This window comes from Peromyscus californicus, unplaced genomic scaffold (genome assembly GCF_007827085.1).
Source record: "Peromyscus californicus insignis strain IS unplaced genomic scaffold, ASM782708v3 Scaffold_11__1_contigs__length_118956290, whole genome shotgun sequence".
NCBI classification, from domain to species: Eukaryota; Metazoa; Chordata; class Mammalia; order Rodentia; family Cricetidae; genus Peromyscus; species Peromyscus californicus.
The window spans coordinates 18,346,037-18,367,237 of NW_026294402.1; the positions used below are offsets into that span (position 1 = coordinate 18,346,037).

Genomic DNA, 21,201 nt, shown 5'->3' on the forward strand with positions numbered 1-21,201 from the left:
GGATTCCAAGTCAGTTATCTGCAGAGACACTTGTACCCACATTTATTGCAGCACTATTTACAACAGCTAACTCATGGAACCAACAATGTAAGTGTCCAACAGCAGAAGAACGTAAAGGCAAATATGGTAACACATGCACAACAGAGCTTTTTCCAGCCAAGAAGAACGAAGCCATGTCAATTGCAGGAAACTGATGCCAGAACAAGATAAATCATACTAAGTGAATTACTTGTCTCAAAAGCAAATGTATGTTTTCTTCTCATTTATCATTTCTAGATTTTTATATAGATTCTTAAAATCTGGCATGCATATATGACATGAAAATGGGAGTAAAATTATCTAGGGGGACAAATGGGGACTAACAGGAGAGGGGGCAGGGAGCAAGCAGGTGGTTGAGGATATCAGGGGAAATAAGCCCCCCCCCCCAGGACATATGTGTATGGACATTTAAAACAACAAAAAAGGCAACATGTTTTTGTTAGGTCAAAGACCAAAGTAGAACATATAACAAAAATGGAAGGAACTCATATATTAACGCCAAATGGTTTAGGACAATGTTGAATTTTTTTCTATGAATACCAAGGAACAAGCAAATACAGTATTTCCTTCAACTGCTTTTTATAGTATGTTAAGAGAAATGTGTAATTTTAATTTCTAAACATTGCATATTAAAATCAGCCATAATGTATATATTACAGGTAAGTTTTAGAGAGAAGCAGAGATGAAGGACCCTGAGAAGGAAGAGCGAGAACAGTGTCTTGATCCATTCTTTGCTGCTATTACAGAAATCCAGAGATTGAGTGGTTTAGAAAGGAAGGAAAATTGTTTGACTTATGCTTGTGGAGGCTCAGGAGTCCAAGATTGAGGGTATACATCTGGTGGAGATCTTGTTTCAGCATCTCAGGGTGAAGTTTCAGGATGTGGAGGGAGGGAAAGGGAAGGAGGGAGGAGGGGAGGATCGAAGTGGGGGGAAGGGAGGAGGGAAGGAGGGAGTGAAGGAAGGAGGAAAGGAGTGGTGGGGGCGGGTGGCGGGGGAGAGACCGACACTGAAGCTCCTTGTCTGGAAGATCTTTCCTAATCAGTCTTGATCTGTGAGGGTAAAGCACTCATGTCCTGATGCCGTCTCTGAGGTCCCGTTTGAGGGATGCACCCAAACAGTAGATGATGAGGAAAAGGAATGATATGAATCGGAATAGCGGTGGAGAAAGAGCTGGTGCTCAGGAAAGTGGCCCTTTCTGTCTAGGAATGGGGAGAGAAGAAAGGAACCAGAAAGCTCCTTGGGTAGGAGTGTGTGTTAGGGACGCCTTGAGGGGTCCTGAGTGGAAAGAATTAGTCCCAAGAATCCAGAGGAGGAGAGATCATATCTACTTTCAAGACTTCTTTTTTCTTTCTTTCTTTCTTTCTTTCTTTCTTTCTTTCTTTCTTTCTTTCTTTCTTTCTTTCTTTCTTTCTTTCTTCCTTCCTTCCTTCCTTCCTTCCTTCCTTCCTTCCTTCCTTCCTTCCTTCCTTCCTTCCTTCCTTTCTTTCTTTTTTTCAAGACATGTTTCAGGTCTCCAACGTCTTTGCTGTGGCTGTCCCTCTCTTGGGGTCACTTCATGGCTGTCCTGGCCTTGAGCACATGCCTTATTCTGTGCCTTCAGCTAGAAATCTAGTCTCATCTCTTGCTCCATTGGTGCAAGTGGAATTCACATGTTGGATATGACATTGACAAGTGGCACCTGTACTGTGGATTAAGATCAGTATTCAAGATCAGAATTTACCATGTAATTAGATTCCTTTGGTAGACAGATAATACATTTCAATGTTTATCCACTTCTGTAATACATCTTAACACTGAGTGTACATCTATAAATATAGATGATGTTTGAAACATTAAAATTGAGTTTTGGAAATAAACATATTTTATACTTATTTTTTTAATGGTGTATAAAGCTGATTTGAGTAAAAATGTCATTTGTCCAGGCTGATAATTAACCATGTCTTATATTCTCTTGCACGCTACAGTGATTTGAAGGGCGTGATAGTGACCCTCAGTGACGATGGTCACCTGCAGTGTTCATATCTGGGGACAGATCCTTCTTTGTTCCAAGCTCCAAAAGTTGAATCAAGAGAGCTCAACTATGATGAACTTGATGTAGAATTGAAAGAACTTCAGAGAATCATCAAAGATGTAAAATCACAAGGTATCTCATTTGCAGTTTTTATTGTATAATTTTAATGTTAATTATAAAGTTCACCTTATGTTGTATATGGATATTGCTCTGTAAATATTAGTTAAATTTCACTCCCAGGCCTAGTTCAAGATTTTGAATAAAGTGTTGCTCTTTAGCATACAAGTGCCTTGTGCTGACTTTGTATAGGTGGCTCCTGAAAACTAGTCTTATTGAAGATACTGTTGTGGTTAATGTGTTCTAGGGACAGCTCTGTCTAGACTTTAGGTATTTTGCCTTCTCAGTGAAGGCGAAGTAGTTCTTGGTGGTGCTAGGCTGGTGAAGAGCACTGAAGCCTACAGTCAGTCAGTAACTTACAATATCCTTGGTTTCATTTGCTTCTTTGAAAAGAGATCCAAGTAGTACATGAATTGCCACTTTGTTACTAAAAATGTAGTAATTTGCAGCTTATATGATATAATTTATGCTTGGAGTTAATTAGCCGTCCAAATGGAGTGCAGTCTGGGATACTCTGATTTCCAATGACGCAGGGACTGGTGATATTTTCAGTTCTCAAGTTTTGAGTAGCTCAATGTTATTTTATGTCCGGACTCACAAGGGTGTAATTTTATTGTAAATTAAAAGGAGAAACAAAACACCAATCCTCTGGCTCGTGTTGGACATGTGAAAATCATTACTTTAAGTTCCCTTTTCAGGGTCAGGTAAAAGTATTTTCTTAATGAGAAAAAATATGGACCATTTTCACATAAAAGAAATGTTAAAACAAGTAGTAATAATAAAAGAAACGGAGCATCAAAAGCCAACCAAAGCAAGAGAGCCGATCTTAATCCTGGTCTGTTTGCTTCGCTCGGTTTATGTACTTTTTGATCTCTATTGCCAGGATTATATTCCTCTGTCTTTAGGAACTGAGATGATATATTAAAATAGGAGTATTAAAAGTAAAGATGTTATGCTTTGGCTTCACACGTTCTTATAGAAAGTTTTCAAAGTAAACTATTGAAATGGAGATCTTTCAAGCCTCTTGTCAGCATGCCTCGTCAGAGGGGAAGTGATGAAGATGGATGCATCAGGCTGCAATATACAGTTTAAGTTTTCAGTTTTGATACCAATATTTTAGAGGATGAATGGAATTTACAGTTTTTTTTCATTTTAGTGTGTAATTGGAGAAGATTGTTATATATCTATATATAACAATATATATAACTATAAACTATATAACTATAAACTATATAACTATAAACTATATATAAGTTTCCCAAGCTCATTAAATAATGTGGGTTTTACTCGAGTTTCTGTCTTGTAATCCTTGCCATTCCACAAGGAATGGCTAATGGTAGTTTAATTAACATGAATTATGTAAATTGTTCAAAAATCCCGCATAGCTAATTATTATCTCCTAGTAGTCACAGTGATGCCCTTCAATGAAAAGGCTTGGACGTTTTATTTGCTACTTCCTTAATCCTTTTGTTTATCTTGAAAAAGTTTCTTTTAAATAATTATTATTTTATTTTGGGGGGGGGAATTTCATACATGAGTACTGCATTTATATCAGTTTCTACTCTTGTTTTTCACCCTCCACCTCTTCCCATGCCTTCCCACTCTTCAAATCCATGACTTCTTCTCTTCTCCTTTAATTGTTATTACTGCACACACACACACACACACACACACACACACACACACACACACACACACACACGCATAAATATAGCCTGCTATGTCCATTTAGTATTGCTCATATGTGTTGGTGTTTAGGGCTGACCTTTTGGAATTAGATCACCTATGACAGGGCTTGTCCCTGGAGAAGACTGATTCTCTCAGCAGCCATTGACTGACTGTAGCTCTTTATCTAGGGGTAGACCTTGTGAGATTTCCCTATCCATGTCAGCTTGTGCAGTCGTGTTTAGGCAGCCGTATTGTTTAGATTTCATGGGTGCAGCTTCCCTGTGATATGTAGAAGACATTGTCTCGCAGCAGATACCTCAGTCCTCTGCCTCTTATACTTGAAACCTTCTCTTCCACACTGGTCCCCGAGCCTTAGCTGTGGGGCTTGTGTTATAGCCATAGTGGTTGGGATTTGGCTCACAGTAGTTGTTCTCTGCATTTTTTCCAGTTGTAGATTTCTGTGATGGTCTCTGAGGCAAGAAGAAGCTTCTTTGATGAGTGAAAGTTACACTTATTTGTGGATTTAGGGGTAAGGTTTTGGACGCAGTTAGAAATTATACCAGCTTAGCAAGGTGGCAGTCATAGACTCTCCCTTCAGCTCCACGACCTCAACAGCCATGGGGAGTTGCCTGGGTTTACAGGACCAGGCACAGTTGCCTCCTCCTGAGTACACTTTAAGTCCATTTATTTGGCTCTTGGATCAAGTGCCATGCTGCACTCTTGGGGACATCTTGCTGTGCTGACGGTTGTGGTTTGTAAGTCTTACAGCTGGGAAGGACTATTGATTATTTGTTTCTCTTGGCAACTTGCATAGGACCTTAAGGTTCAACAAAAGTTAGTCCTGAGAGAGGAGGCTTCCAGATCAGTTCCAGCTTGATTCTTCCAAGTCTTGTGTCTGAAGTATGTGGTGTCCTCAGAAATAAGGTCTTACTTTCAAGTTCTGGAAGACAAGTTTTTGTCTTCAGAGTCTCTTGAACTCCCACAACTCAGTAGAGGTTGCCCATGCTTGGCATGGGTTTTTGCTAGACAGTCTGTGGCTCTTGTGGCCAACGTCATCACCACAATTGGTATAACTTCATTCAAACTATGTACATGTGTACACATTTACATTTATTATGTATTTATTTTTAAGTGAACATAAAACAATAGCTTTTCCAAATATCCTTAGTATTATTTACTGACCCACCATAGTGCCCACCTTCCTAACTTCCTAATCATCACTTCCATTTCCCCCATTTCCCCTCGATAGCATCTGTATCCTTCTATCCCTTCTCTCTAGAACTATCCACCCTCTGCCACGAGGCCATTTTATTTTATGGTTACGTGTCTACTCTAGATATATTACTTAAGCTAGGGGTGCACCCACAGACTTGGACGAAAGTTGTTTTTTACATAATCTCAACATTTGATTAATGTTTAAACTTCTCTGTATTTTTGTGCTACCTTTGTTTGGTTTCATTTTTAAAATAGATACAAAGAGAAACTTTTAAGAAATAGAAGATTTTACTCTATTTTATTTCTAGACATAAAGAATATTTAGTGTTCTGTTCCTTTGTGAAAGTTTGATATTCCTATTCACCTAAATACTTTTAATTATAGGAAATGACATATTATTTCAATATAGATCATGAAAAGTCTGAATGCTAAAGTTCTGGATGACCTCATTGTTCATTTTACTGACACTTTAGTATAGTGGCTTTTTAAAAAAATAAATTTGTTACATAAATATTTAAAAATGGAACAATTTGTTTCATACAATATATTTTGTTCCCAGTTTTCTCTCCCATATCTCCTCCCATACCCTCTCCACATCTCTACCCATCCAACTCCATGCCTTCTTTCTCTCTCTCATTAGAAAATAAATAGGCAAATACAAAAACCATAGAAGCCGTGCTGAAAAAAAAAAAACCCAAAACAAAACAAAGAAAAAAAACACAAGAATCACATAGATACATATATACACACAAAAAAGCCAAAACCAATAAAAACACAGAATTAGAAACCATATTATACAAGCAAAATACCAATAAGATAAAATATGCCCAAACAAAGCAATATGAGACAAAAAGTCTACAAAAATACCATTGAGTTCATTTTGCACTGGCCCTCTACAGCTGGGCATGGGGCCTACCCCAAGTGTGTTTATATACCCAGAGAGACTCCATTGGAGAGAACTGTTTCCTTTGCCAGCGGTTGTCAGTTAAAGATAGCTTCTTGGTTGGGGTGGGAGCATGTGTCTACTTCCCCCTCTTGGCACTGGCTTGGACTTGTGCGGCCCCTCTCTATGCTACCACAGCACCCTGTGCATGCTGCCACAGTCTCTGTGAGTTCATACATGTGTCAGTCCATGTTGTATCTGGAAGACCCTGTTCCCTGAGTGTCTTCCATCCTCTCTGGCTCTTAGGATCTTTCTGCCTCCTCTTCTGCATAGCTCCCTGAGCTGAGGGGAGGGGTTTGACTTTTTTAAAAAATGTGCATTGTTTTGTGGGCTATATTCCATACTTAAAGCTTTTAAAAACTTTTTCAAAGAAAGGGTTGCAGCAAAATCTAAAACCAGTGTCAAGAAGATGTTTTGTTGCACACATGGTGTATAAATCTACTGTAATAAAATTTTTTGAAGCTGATTTTATGTGTGTAAGCTATATAGGGAATATATGTTATAAGCATGAAATTATAGCAATAATTTCTGTGCATATGGTGAAGCTTTTGAAAATCAGAGTGCTAGTATGAATCCTGCCAAGTGTTTTCATTAGGAGGAGTCAACAATATCTTTCAGTGGGAACTTTCAAGAGATGGGGTTTCCATATGACTTAAGCACTTATCATACACTCTTTACCTAGTGTGTTCATGAAGCCCTGGATGTGGCATTTAAGTGTGCTTTCAGACAAGTGCAGAGTGCAGACATGGGCAAGATAAATACGTCTGTATTCCATTTGGAATATGTGTGGGCCGCCTTAGTTGATGCTATGTCCAAGAGCTTGGAACAGTTGAACTTAGTTTGTTCGTTCCCGGTTGTGTGTGGGTACATGTAACAGAATGCCGGAACATAGCAGCTTAGACAGAGGGGAGAGGCTTGTTTGTTTCTCTTGTGAAAGAAGCCGAGGAGTAGGCAGTTCAGGGTTGGCTCCACAATTCTTCAGGGACTTTGATCCTTCTATTCCAGCATCATGTCTTGGTTCAGGAATGCTTCTGGAACTTCTGCCTCACATCTGCAGCTGAGTCAGCCCCTAGAGGAGCTTTCCTGGAAGGCACACCCTGAGCAGCTTAAGCTTTTATCTCACTGACCCTTCCAATCTGCAAAACAGCCCGGAAAGTTTCGTGGGGTTTGCTGATGGCTGTCCTTCTGGACAACACTGAGCTGCTTTTAGTGAAGAAGCAAAGAGTGGTTATCACATGGCCAACAAAGAGCCTTTCATATCCTTCCTAGGTTTAGAATTCCCTTTTCAGACTTTGCTGTAGTGATGGATCCACCTTGTGGTGATTTAGGATAGTCCTGCTGTGAGACACCCGAGTCAATGGTATTATCCTCCATCCTCAGCGTGTGTGAACCTTTCCTTTTAAAGATCTTGGGTAGCTGTAGATGCTCTAGGCGTTGTGTGCAGATAGGATTTCCAGACATGAAGGCTGTTCTTCAGAATCCCCCTTTTAGGGAGAAACAGCTCTCATAAAAGCATATGTCTCCACTGCCCAGCCCCAATACCTCTGGTCATGCTATTAAGAGCTGTTCACATCTAAAACAACCACTGTGATTAAATTTGACCCTGGAGTCAGGGGAGGAACCTTTTTCTGTGGTGAAGTTGAAGACTTCCACAACAATAGTGCTTGGCCACAAAGAGAAATGTGGGAAGAGTGGATGTTGGCTGTCAATTATCTGATCTGTATGAACGTGTATGCACATATATTTATTACTTAAAATATGTTATTTAAGCACATATGTTATTTAAGCACATATTTGTGTGACTATACATAAATACATACGTATTTTATACATATCTATAAATATAATTTGTTTCTTATTTAGGATAACTTGCTTTTTGTAATATTTCTTTGTGCACCATAAACATTAAAATTAGGGAAATGAAATAGTATGCATTTGTTAGTCTACTTTGTGTTATAACAAAAGGCTTGAAGCTGAGTATTTATGAAGGAAAGTTTTATTTAGTTGACAGTTATGAGAGATTCAAGGGCATGAAGCCAAGACTGGCTTGTGTTTAGTAGTACTTCAGAGAAATGGGCGAGGTGGAGACAGAAGTATGTGTAAGGAAAACTGTGCATCATAAACCAGGGACACAGGGGGAAGGGAGGGGCTAGGTTTGCCCTGTTCCTAACAAGGCTCTTGTCAGAACTAACTGGGGTCACAGGAATGCTGCATCAGTTTCTTCCATGGGCCATGACCTTAGTAGCTGAAGGACTTCCTACCAAACCTCACCTTTAAAGATGCTGCCAATCCTTAGCCCTACAGAACCCGAGACCAGCCTTCAAAGAGACAGCCTTTGAGGGACACAGTCAAACCCTAGCTAAACCATATGTATGTGTCGGTGGTATATGTATGTCTGTGGTATATGTATGTGCATATAGTCTATGTGGTATATGTATTTATATGTGATATATATGTGTGTGTATGTGGCATATGTATGTACATATGGCATATGTATGTGATAAAATAATTCAGACATTACTAAAAGGATAAGTGTGGAAAGCAAGTCTCTTTGACCCTAGAACCTAGTTCCAGTCTTTGACTATAAGCCTTATTGAGTTTTGAATCTTCCTTCCTTCCTTCCTTCCTTCCTTCCTTCCTTCCTCCCTCCCTCCCTCCCTCCCTCCCTCCCTCCCTCCCTTCTTCCCTCCCTTCCTTCCTTCCTTCCTTCCTTCCTTCCTTCCTTCCTTCCTTCCTTCCTTCCTTTCTTTCTTCCTTTCTTCCTTCCTTCCTTTCTTTTTTTTTTTTTTGGTTTCTCAAGACAGGGTTTCCCTGTGTAGTTTTGGTACCTGTCCTGGATCTCATTCTGTAGACCAGGCTGGCCTCGAACTCAGAGATCCAGAGTTTTGAATATTTCTTAAAAATATTAAGTTTTGTTTACACCTTTTTTTTTTTTTTTTTGGTTTTTCGAGACAGGGTTTCTCTGTGCAGCTTTGCGCCTTTCCTGGAACTCGCTTTGGAGACCAGGCTGGCCTCGAACTCACAAAGATCCACCTGCCTCTGCCTCCCGAGTGCTGGGATTAAAGGCGTGCGCCACCACCGCCCAGCTTTGTTTACACCTTTTACACAGATATGTTCATGTTAGATTATACATCTTACTGTTTAAAATATTAAGAAGTACTTCTGAGTCCTTTCATGTTAGTTCACATGGGTTTATGAAATTCTTACTGCTCTGGACCACTGGATAATGTGGATATTTCATATTTTATTTAATCATCTCCTTATGAAGATACATAGATATTTAAATTGTTTCATCTTTTATTGATTATTAATAACAGAGACCCTCCTTGGGCGTGCCTGTGCATAAGCTCTTGAGTGTGGAATTGTTAAGTCAGAGGATCTTTACATTTTGTGTCTTTCCAGTGGGTTGTACTAGTTCAGGCTTTCACTAACAGGGAAAAACCTACAATTCTCAGTACTTGGTGCTTATTGCTCGGTACTTAGGTAGTACTGGAGGAAGACAATTTTTGTTCAATGTCTTATTGAGGAAAGAATTAGCATAAAATTTTTAATTCTATAATTCATTATATTTTTGACTCATGAGCATTTACAATTTGGTTTTTGATATAATCACAGCACATTTTACTTTATGATTAGATGTATTGTTTAATTACAGGTGTTTGGCCCATGACTGACAGAGAAGAGGACTTGAAAGTGTCTGCAGTAGTTTCCTCTAGCCTCGATTCTGTGTCTGTAGGTATATTTATGTATTTTGAATTGATTTAAATTCTAGGCTTCTTGGTAGGAACTTACGTGATGATAACACATTTCAGAGTTTGTTATTTTCTAGACTAGTGGTTCTCCACCTTCCTAATACTGTGACCCTTTAATGCAGTTCCTCATGTTGTGGTGACCCCAACCATAAAACTGATTCTTTGCTACTTCATAATTGTAATTTTGCTACTGCTATGAATTGTAATATAAATATCTGATATGCAGGATATCTGATATGTGACCCTGTAAAAGGGTCATTTGACCCTCAGAGATTGAAAACCACTCACTGTTCTAGATGAAAACCATCTCTTTTTTCTTAGTGTCTTGGCAGGATTTGTTTAAAAAAGGAGTGAGAGGTGAAGGGGCAGAAAGTTCCTTAAACCTTCTCAGTACCGTATTACTGAACCTGTCCCTGTTGATCTTTTAGAAAGTGAATGGGATGAGGCTGGAGAGATGGCTCAGTGGTTAGGAGCACTGACTGCCTTTTCAGAAGATCCACGTTTGGTTCTCATCCCCTAACTGGTAGCTCATTATGGTCTTTAACTCCATTTCCAGGGATCTGAGGCCCTCTTCTGGCCTCTGTGGGCACCAGTGTATACAAACAGGCAAAACACTCACCCCCACACATAAAGTAAAAATAAGTAACTCTGGAATAAAGAAGGTTTAATGAGGTAATGCTTCTGAGTGGTCCCTGTCCAGGTTTGATGGTTTATAGTCTTTCATATGTCACAGTAGTAACGAGGGCAGGAGTGTAGTATACACGGATAGTGGGTCCAGAAATTGTTTTCCCTCTGCTGGCCTCTGCTTTGTTGAGTTGTTACCGCTGTCATCATCATCAATCACATTTGTCTTTTCCGACATCACTTCCACCACCTCGTCCCACACCCTCTACTCATCTTGCTCACTGCCGTACGCTTCGGACCGGCTGTGTGTTGGGTGCTCTGTATCTGTTTGCTCTGTGACTGATTAAAATGGAGAAACAGGAAGGCTGAAAGGGGCTATTACTCCATGTCCTTGTTTACTCTTCCATAGAACACTTTTTTGTGTGTAATCATGTCTCATTGCTTGAGGTTTGTATGGAATTCATTAAGTTTATATGTATCTCTGTCCAAACTTGATCAGTTAAGTGACTGAACTTGGACATTTTCTGCATTTAGAGTTGATATCATCATGTAATTTTGCCTTGGAAATGTGTTTGCTATTTAAGTATCATAGCATAATATAGCAAGTGGTTGTCAGAGCCTTCAAAGATTAACTTTTGTATAACCAGCCAACTCAAATTATGGTACAAACCATGTTAATGTTGCTATGGTATAGTACATTAGGTGCAGTTAAAAGCGACAGGAACATAATGTGAAAGAAACATTGGCCCAGCTCACTCACACAGTAGAGGCTCTGTATGAAAGGTTTGCCCTTCAGCAGACACTGTTTTCACCCCACCTGAAGAGTGGAGTGGGAAGGGAGCTTAGTTAGCTGACAAATGTTCACACATTTTCTTACTGTGGAAATGACTCCTTTCCGCTATGTTGGGCAACCCATAGAGTTGTTTCTAGGCTCTCTGAAACATAGGCTATTTGGAGTGAGGAGTTCTCTTTGTCTTTAGGAACATTTTGGACTCTACATTGTAATATATTTTCCCTGACTGGTAACTTTGAGTGCTGTTTCTTCTTACTTCATGTCTCTTTCCTGCTCCATTTCCTGTCTTACTGTACTTCCTGTTTTATTTCTGTCTTCCTGCTTCATTTCCCCTGTCTTGCTGTACTTCCTGCTTCATTTCCCCTGTCTTGCTGTACTTCCTGCTTCATTTCCTCTGTCTTGCTGTACTTCCTGCTTCATTTCCTCTGTCTTGCTGTACTTCCTGATTCATTTCCCCGTCTTGCTGTATTTCCTGATTCATTTTCTCTGTCTTACTGTATTTTTTTTTTGAGACAGTTTCTCTGCATAGCCTTGGCTGGTATTTTTCCTTTCTAAGAACTGTTTTTAGACTATCATACTTACTTCGATGGAATGAATTAGCCTGACAGTTTATGTGGCTGTGGAGTCATGATGTCTTCTTACAGTCATTTCTCTGCTATGATTTCATGTTCCTCAGATACTGCTGTCCTTGAAATGTCTAGGTGTTTAGATATGGGTTGAAAAGGAAACAGGAGGTGTTTCCTGCTAGATCTGTAGGCAAATGTGAAGTTATTTCCTGGCTTTAGGTAACATAGTACTAGAGCAGAAAGCTTGAATTAATATTTTTTTAATCATTATTATGAAAGTGCAAATCTCTGAAAAAGAAGTAAATTTTTCTATTGGAATAGGATATTCTGCAGTAGAGACAAGCACCACGGTCTCATCTTCCTCAGGGAACAGCTTTATAGCTTTATCAGGGTTCAAATGGGACTTCCTGTGGAGCTGGAAGTAGAATGTGAATTTCTCAGCTCTTAATTCTTCAGATGCCCATGGCATCATAACGATCTCTATTTAGAAGTAGTTAATGTTTTTTGCATAAAAACCCAAATAAAATGTACAATAGATCTGATTTATTCACTGTGCACAGTCATTATAATCTCAGTTGTTCCGTATGAATCTATATGCATATTGTTAGAAAATGTATTCCCTCTTAGTCTTATTCTATTATAGAGTGAGTATTTTTCCCTCACATTGTATAACATTATAAGGAAATATTTGCCTTGCTCTATTATGCTAGAAGTTCTTTAAGCAGTAGGACCAGGCAAACCAAGCTAATGGTGATAGATTACCCACTGAACTCTTTTATGAGATGTGGTAGTTAAAAAAAATGCACTTCCATGTTTAGTTTCCAGGTGTAAGGTTACTCAGTATATCATTAATTACATGTCTCAGGTATAAATTATTAACCTGAATAAAGCATGCTTTTTATATAATGGTATAGCATAATGTTTCTATGGGAATTGGAAGGAGAGATTTGTCCATATACTATAAAGAGCTAGTTAGTAGCATTAATATTTTCAGCGTTCAAGTGAACTAACTTTTCTAACTCTTCTTCCCTTTTTGATGAGTGGGTTTTAAATATTGTTCATGATTTTCTACATGAACATTTCCAAAACGTCCTATGGACTCTTAGACTATTGTGTGATGAACCCTTCAGTTAGCTTTCTGTGTGATGGTGGAGAATGTCTGTTGCACCCAGTATATTCACTCAGTTCCAATGCTGTTGAAATCAGTAGGAAAACGTTTCTCAATTCTGTGTTTGCAGCAAGCCACTAATGTTGAAGTTGGAGCCGACTCCGTTCCGTCCATCACGGTGAAGGTAGGTACCACTTCTAGATGACAGTGGGCAGGCAGCATTGTGTATTCCAGCCTCTGGTCCCTGACACTTTCCTCAAGTGTACTGTCATGTAAATACATGCTTAAAATCTGGAGTTTTCTTCAATTTTGGTAGCGAATAGAAACCCTTGGTTGTTCCCTTCAACTCTAAGTTATAATTACACTTGTAGAAAAAATCATATATACACAGAAATGTGTGAGGCTTTTCTCCTCCCTTGTTTAAGAACATAGCATGACCTGGGCTCCTTTTTCTAGAAATAAGTTTTCTTTATAAGACTTAAAAGTCTTATAAAGTTTATCACTTAAAAAGTTTTCTTTATAAGACTTAAGTCTTTATAAGTCTTCTAAAGGATTTGTGTTATTACCATCCAGTTATAAGCCAGTCACTGTAGCATCACGTATGGATTGTGAAGGGATATTGGAGACGTACATGTATATTAAGAAAATCATTCTTTTATTATGATTACATATGTGTTTAAAAGAATTCTCAGGCATTTATCTGCTATGACATTAGCTTTAAATGGATGCATTTATGGGGAGAAAATATGAAATGAAGAGGCTATAAAGTAGAGTAATGACAAATTGATAGTCCTGGAAAAGTAGAACATGAATGATGTAGTTTTGGTTAAGAGTTTCAGTATTGTCACTGCAGAGTTTCAGAGCTAGAACTCAAATGTGGAATGTTCTTAAGGCACTTAAAGTGTGGTAATCAGTCAGCACGTTATTAAGCTGAAAATATTTATCACTGTCCAGACCTTAGAAGCCAGGAAAAGTTGTGGATCTTGGCGATTCACTTAGTCAAAACTTGGCCGACTTTCTGTTCCCTCAGATTTTAGCTTGCTGTCCTTGGAGAAGCTTGACAAGGTAGGAGGCTTTAGCAATTGTGTTCGCTTACACTGGCCCAGCGGGTGGCCCAAATGTGGAGATCTTTGGTAAGGCTGAAGGGAGCCCAGTCTTACAACAGTTTCCTAAGCTAACGTTTCTGGATCCTTGCCATTGGAAACAAGGGTGGTCTTTCTCCAGCCACCCTGCCCCTCCCCAATCACAGACTCTTCTGGAAAGGCATTAGTGGCAAGAAATCAAACACTTAAGAAAGAAGTAACTGCAGAGGTGCAGGAATGACCTATATGTTTGTGTAGGGAAGCTGTTTTAGATCTGTGTAATGGCATTGTTCAGACACAGTCATATGACCGTCAAGGCTCTCTCTACATTGCCAAAAGAAGTCTTGTGCCCAAAGCAGATCACACTGTACATGTCCCCACCCTCACCATCAACAGGAGGTGTTGCTATTAGTGAACACACGTTTCCCTCCCACACATTTCCTAGACTCTCGTTTGTACCAGCCACCTTAAAGTGATGACACGAGTTCAGGAAAATTCTCTTCATTGACTACACTGACCATGCCTCGGTCACAATTCTTCTTCTTCTCGCTGCCATGATAAAAGTAGAGGAGAGACCATGGCATGCAATGTCACATGACATGGGCCGGACTTACACAGCAGACAGGATGATTTTCTGATCCTGTCTGATAGTCTCTATACAAATTTCTGCTGTAAATCTCTCCTTATGGCCTTTTATAACAGCAGCAGCCAAGATATATACCCAGTAAAGTTTCCATCATAATAAATTCAGTTAATTGAGAAAATTTTTCCATCCGTTCCAAATGAATGAAGATGTGGCTACCTCGAGTATGTGTGCATGATGCGTGACCATCTGCTCCAGGCAACAGGCAGAGTGCTTGTTCATACCTGGCCTGGCAGTCGTATTTATATACCTAGGGTAAACATTTGGTGTTATATTTCCTAAGGATTATATTTTATTTCTTTAGAATCAGAAAATGGCATGGAAAGTTCTTGTATTAACGTTTTATATTTTCTCCCTAATATTCTACAATTATTTTCCTTTTAAAATATGAGGTTTATGATTTAGCCAAGTCTTTAATTCACTTTTTGGCTAAAAAACAACTATTCTTTGTTACTGTAGTTATTTTTGTCCTATCTCTTTGATTTGTGCTTTGAAAGTGCCTAGACCATTGTTGGATTCAATAAATCTGTTGGGGGAGCTCTCACGGTTGTTCATCTAACCCAGATGCACACCCTGAACAATGGGAGACTGTGTGATTGCTGTCTAAGCCACCACCATTATGCCAGCAGAGTCAGGATGTCTGCTGCTTTCCAAACAGTTTGTTATTACTTCAGGGAGTTGTCTCTCATGCTCACATGATGCTCCTGAGGGCAGTTTGCAGCCCTCTAGTACCCATGGCCTCAGTGGGGTTGGGCACGTTGTTTACTTTCTCTGCACTAACTTCTGAAGTGTAAAATGGGGACCTTTTTATTTATAAAGTTACGATTTAAACACTGCTGTGTGAAGGCCCGGCCCTGGGTTTTGGCAGAGAGCAGCTCAGTTACATTTCTCTCCCTTTTAATTAGTGACTTCAGGAAGGACTACTCGGCTCTCGGCACCGTGGTTTTTGGTCTTGTAGGATGCTGTGTGATAGTCCTTATTTCACACAGCTGTGAAGATTATTAGAGATAAGACACACAAATCACTCATGAGCATGCTTTATGAATACAGAAAGCCACTATGGCTATTACATTTAATTGTAGGTATGCAGAGGACATTGTGTTGTTGTTAATAGAAGAATACTTAATTGTGTCCTGTTAACTTACTGGTCCACCTAGCCATCTGAAAGATGCTGGTGTGTGCCACTTACACAGCTTCTTTTTGCCACAATCACCTTGAGGGTTTTGTCCCAGTGGCCAGACATCACTGAGGAAGTTTTGTTTCTGGTGCTGCCTTGTGCATTAGCAGGGTTTTTATAGTAAAATTCCAGGATACATTGTTTATTTGCTCTGTTTATCATATGTATTTGCCTCAATAATTTTCTCTTAAAAACATTACTTTACATCTCAAAACATTTTTGTTTGGATTATTTTTAGGTTGTTTAGAATATGTCACTTAAAATCAATACATAACATTTGCTGACTTTAATTATATGCACATTTTGTTTGTAGTCAATTATACATTTTTGTATATTTTACATTAATATATTTGTGTAATTGAGTGACAAGTGATGCATGCCTTTTATCTAAGAGACAGATCAAAACTAGTTTTCTTCATAATAAAGACATCATTGTGTTATGTCAGTTAACAATGATATGTGTCTACCTCATATGGTAGAATCTACTAACTAGATTGAACTGCTCTGTAGCAAAGGAAGAATCACTTTCAACCAACTGCTGATTCCAGGTTGTATATAAGGATCACCAAGGAGGTATAAAAATCTCAGCACTTGAGTTTGCCTCCAGATATTCTGAGTGACCCTATTACATAGACTAGTGCTTGGCTGTCTATTAATAGTTAGAAGAAGTCATCTTACACAGACAATTCCAAGATGCTGAAACTTGTAAGAAATCAGAACCAAAGGGAGAAGATACCCAATGCAAAGCAGGTGTTTCATTCTTTGATGCCCTCACTGACACATGGCACTGTACTCTAGTGAAGATGCTCGGGTCTGATGTTGCTACCCACACCCTCTTCAGAAAAGAGTGAGACATCCTGGCCTCCTGTCCCCATACCCATTCCTTCTTCTGGGCTAACTATTATCTCACATGTCTTAGCTTTTGGTTTTACAGGGGTAGAATTTCTTAGCATCACCAAGTAAGATCAGCAGTTTGGAATTTTAATCCCTCAGGAGTAGAGTAGTTAACACCCTTATTCTTTGATGGTGTCTAGAACTGGTTATGTCATAGTAATTTTGTGATTAGCCACAGAAGAAAATGCAGTGCTTTGATATGCCCTAGGGTGAAATTAAATCCATACAAGTGAGGAAATTATCAGGATAATTGCCGTTTGTAAAAATAAGTATACTGATACTAAATAAGATAAATAATCCACAATAGTATGAGTGTGTTTAAGGAAAGAACAAACACATTTATGCCATTATGCAGTTTTTCAATACAGATGAGAACAGCTGTTTTCTCTCTCTGTTACTCTGAGACATCACTATATATAATTATATGGTTCACAGTGATTGGTAGAATCTTTGCAGATTTGGCCAGCCATACCCCCATCTAATTTTAGAACATTGGACCCCTTAAAAGAAATGACAATAGCCATTGATTGTCCCTCTTATCTCTTTTATTTTGAAGCAAGTGCCAATCTATTTAATTTTTTTGTAGAGGTTGTCTGTTCTATTTATTTTATTGAAAATTTAAATAAAGTTTTTTGGAATTGTTTTGGAGGTAGGGTTTGTCTATATAACAGATAAGTTTTTTAATATAATATTTTTATTAATTCATGGAGGATTTTATACAGTGTAGATTGATCATATTCACCTCCTGTTATCCCTAAGTCCTCCCTGATCCTTGCCCACCAATAACTTCTGTAGTCTTTGTTTTTTAAAGGTCACCAAGTTCAGTTTGTCCTGCCCATATACTCAGGGATCTGGGGCCATCCACCAGAGCATGGTCAACCTACATCCCTAAGGAAAACTGTCTCTTCATGCCTCAGAAGTCATTAACGGTCAATTTCTTCTGAACTAGGGGTGGAACCTTATGAGCCCCTTGCCTCTCCATGTTGGAGTGTTGACTGGCTTGGTCTTTTTCAGGTTGTGTGCAGGTAAACACACCTGCCATGAGTTCATGGGCGCAGTGGTCCCGCCATGTCCAAAGACACTATTTTGCTTCTGTCTTCCTAACCTCTGGTTCTTAAAGTATTTCTGTTCCCTCTGCTGAAGTGGCTCCTGGGCCTTGCAGGGGAAGGGGAGCTATACATTTTATGTAAATAGAATTATACTATATGCAATTCTTTGTGATTAGCTTTTTTAAACTTAATATAATATTTTTCATAGTTTATGTGTCAGCTTCATTTATTTTTACTGAATGTTACTTTGTGGTATAGACCACGCTTTGATTGCCCATTGAGATGGACATTTGGCTTATTTATACTCTTTAGCCATTATGAAATTTTTTTTGCTGTGAACTGTTATAAAACTACTCATGTTTTACCAGGTTTCCTAATTATTTGTTAATGATTTTTAGTTGGTTGTAGTAGTTTGTCAACTTGAATAAAGTGGAATTTAATATTATCAATGATTTGTGTGTCCTTAGATTTCCCTGCAGAATCGAGTGGTGTTGCAAAAAGTCAAATTGTCAGTCTATGTGCAACCGCCATTAGTATCGACCTGTGATCAGTTTACCTTTGACTTCACGGGTAAGCTTCTTGTTTGTCCCATGTTTACTGTGGGGTGAGGTTTTTAAGGAGCACTGAGATCTTCCTGGGAAATAAGTGGTGGCATTCTTTCACAGATATTTCCCTACCATGTATCACGTATGATTATTTGATGAATAATTTTTAGATTATGAACTTCTAAGTATATTCCTTAACTAGCTATATATGTTATTGTATCTGAATACTAGAATTTGGAAGACTTCTCTCTCTCTCTCCCTTCCCCCTCTCTCTTTCTCTCTCTGTGTGTCTCACTCTGTGTGTGTGTGTGTGTGTGTGTGTGTGTGTTTGTGTATGTATGTGTGTGTTGCTAGAGATCGAAGCTTTGTGCATCAAGGTAAGAACTCTATCAGCTGAGCTGTGTCCTCAGCCCTGGAAGTCTTCCTTTAATGCTGTTTCCCTAGTGATAGCTGTAGTGAATCAGTATCATTGGAAGACAAAGTACTGGCTTGAGATTTGTCCCATATTTGAATTTTAACTCTTATACTACTTGATGTATGATTTTGGTGAACTATTTCAGTAACTACTTAGAGCCTGTTACTTTAACTGGTAAGCAGAGAGTAATAACATCTCTATGACATGCTTGTTTTGAAGATGTAGTTTAGAAAATGAAATTATAGGAAGTATCTAATAACATATAAAATAGTAAACATGTCATAAATGGTGATTATTAAGAGTTCTTTGTATTCATGAATTCCACATGAACCTCTTATAAGTTGCCATTAGTCCAGTGAGAATGATCTCTTAGTTAACTTTTTAAATTTTCTTTTAAAATTTTTTTTTAAGACAGACTCTCTCTGCATAGCCCTGGCTGTCCTAGAACTCACTATGTAGATCAGGTTGACCTTGAATTCATAGAGTGCTGGGATTCCAGGTGTGTGCCACCATGCCTGGCTTCCTTCCTGTTTTTAAATGATATCTCCAATTTATCTTTCTTTACAAGTTTTTTAAATTTTTTCTTAAGTTTTCTTTTACACATTATTGGTTTAATTTTTAACATTTATTTTTTGTTTATGTGTGCCCGTGTGTATGTGCTTGCCATGTCTGGAGGTCAGAGGTCAACTTTCAAGAGAGAGTTTTTTCCTACCATGTGATGCCTGGAGTTAGAACTCAGGTTTTGGGTGTGGTGACAAGTGCCTTATCTGCTGAGCCTTCTTGTTGTCCCATTTATCTTTCTAAAAACTGTTCTGAAGAACTTTTGTTCTAGGTAAACTCTAAAGGCTCTGCAGTAATGGTAGGCAGCCCATGCACCAACACAGGAGGACAGGACAGTCTGTAAAGCTGCTGACATCACCTGTGTCCAATCCCATTCAGACTTTGTTCTAGCCACCACAGAGTACAGTCTCCCCAGGTTTTCTGGCCCTTTTTGTTCCCCCTATTTTTTCTGCCTGTTGACCCAGGGAAAGAGATGCAGGGTTGAGGAGTGCGAGATGCCTTGTGTGGGGTCAGTTTCTGGGTCACAGTAATGGCATAACCTAAGTCCCTACCTCTGTATTCTGGACACCTCATAAGTAAAAAATGGAGTGATAATGGCACTACCTTACAGTATTTCTGTGAGGATTGTATGAGTGGCTCTTTAAAGTGCTTTTTGAAGTACCTGGCATGTAATAAATGCTATAAAAAGTTTAGTCATTGTTAATAATTGCATCCATCACATAACTTATGTATAACTTTCATATTCCCTATAGTACCAGATATGACCAGCATAGTTGTGTTTTCTGTTTACCTGAAGAGAAGTTACGTACCATCCGAATTAGAAGGAAATGCGGTTGTTTCTTATTCCAGACCAACAGGTAAAATATACAGTGATTTGCAACCTTATAAACCAAATTTAAGTTAAATGACTTAAGTGTTTAAGATAGAAAAGAATACCATTAAAGAATGTTCTTTTCTACTGCAACTCCATGAATTATCATTCCCAATACTTCCATGTGCTGTGTTAATGACAGTGTGGTCATACAATTTCCGTGTGTACTGTCCTCTTTCGCTTAATAGCAAATATGATGTATTTTTTATTAGCACTAGAAAAGTGTTCTCTAGATCATACTTCATTTATTTAAACTAAAAGAGCTGGTATGAATTAGTGAAAAAAACGTAGGTTACTATAACATTAAGCCACTATTTAATTTTAGATAGTTTTTTAACTACTAAATAAAACTCCTTACCTTCCATGTTAGAGTATTTAGGAACAGATCTGTTACATTTTCATCTGGAGTTTAAGTCAGTTTTTTTTTTAGATTTAAAATTTTTTATTTTAAAAATTAGCATAAAAGATATTAGATATCATTAGATTGTTCTTAATAGGCATGATTAGGTTCTCTCTAGTCTCGGAGTGATTATCATGTTACAAACTTGAACTTAGTTGACTTTGGTATGATTGTCTTTTCCTTTCTTGTGTGGTAATGATTTCATAGTAACACTTGGATGACAATTGGTTGTTAGAAAATAGTAATTGGTGGGTAACTCTTCAAAAGGTGTTTCCGTGTAGTAGAGCTGGAATCAGATATTGCAGCAATTTTACATTTGTGTTTTAAGAACATTTCTGGACAGTTTTAAGGTTTATTTTTCCAGTTAAAAAGTTTTTAAAACCCCGTCTCCATGTTTTAAGCTCAGTTTAGCTGCCTCGGCTTCCTTCATGACTGTATTCTCCTTGCTGAATCTTCCTGTTTATTCATTGGAAGTTCTTGATGCTCTGATGTAATTTTGGAGCTTAGTTGTATTTTTAAAAAATCTAGTTTTATTTGCTTTGTGGAGTACTTGGATTTAAATAGTCTCAATATTTATTTTTACTCAGCAGTGATCACTTTATCTGTTTCCCAAATTCTTACACTTTGGGGCTGTATACTCACCTTTATGTTTATGCAGATTTGATTTCATGGAAACTGAAAACTTGATAAAGGGTTCAAGGAGGGCAGACCTTTTGGTGACTTCTGA

General features: G+C 38.4%; 1 protein-coding gene across 5 annotated transcripts in view; it reads left to right on the forward strand.

Annotated features, from left to right (window-relative positions):
• The window catches only part of Bbs9 (Bardet-Biedl syndrome 9), a 453,439-nt gene that overhangs the window by 178,277 nt on the left and 253,961 nt on the right, over nt 1–21,201 (forward strand). For all 5 annotated transcript variants that reach the window (XM_052754897.1, XM_052754886.1, XM_052754921.1 and 2 more), the window contains 5 exons: nt 2,005–2,183; nt 9,650–9,726; nt 12,968–13,021; nt 18,150–18,252; nt 19,956–20,060. In XM_052754897.1, the coding sequence (XP_052610857.1) occupies nt 2,005–2,183; nt 9,650–9,726; nt 12,968–13,021; nt 18,150–18,252; nt 19,956–20,060 (518 nt within the window). The remainder of the gene's footprint in view (nt 1–2,004; nt 2,184–9,649; nt 9,727–12,967; nt 13,022–18,149; nt 18,253–19,955; nt 20,061–21,201) is intronic.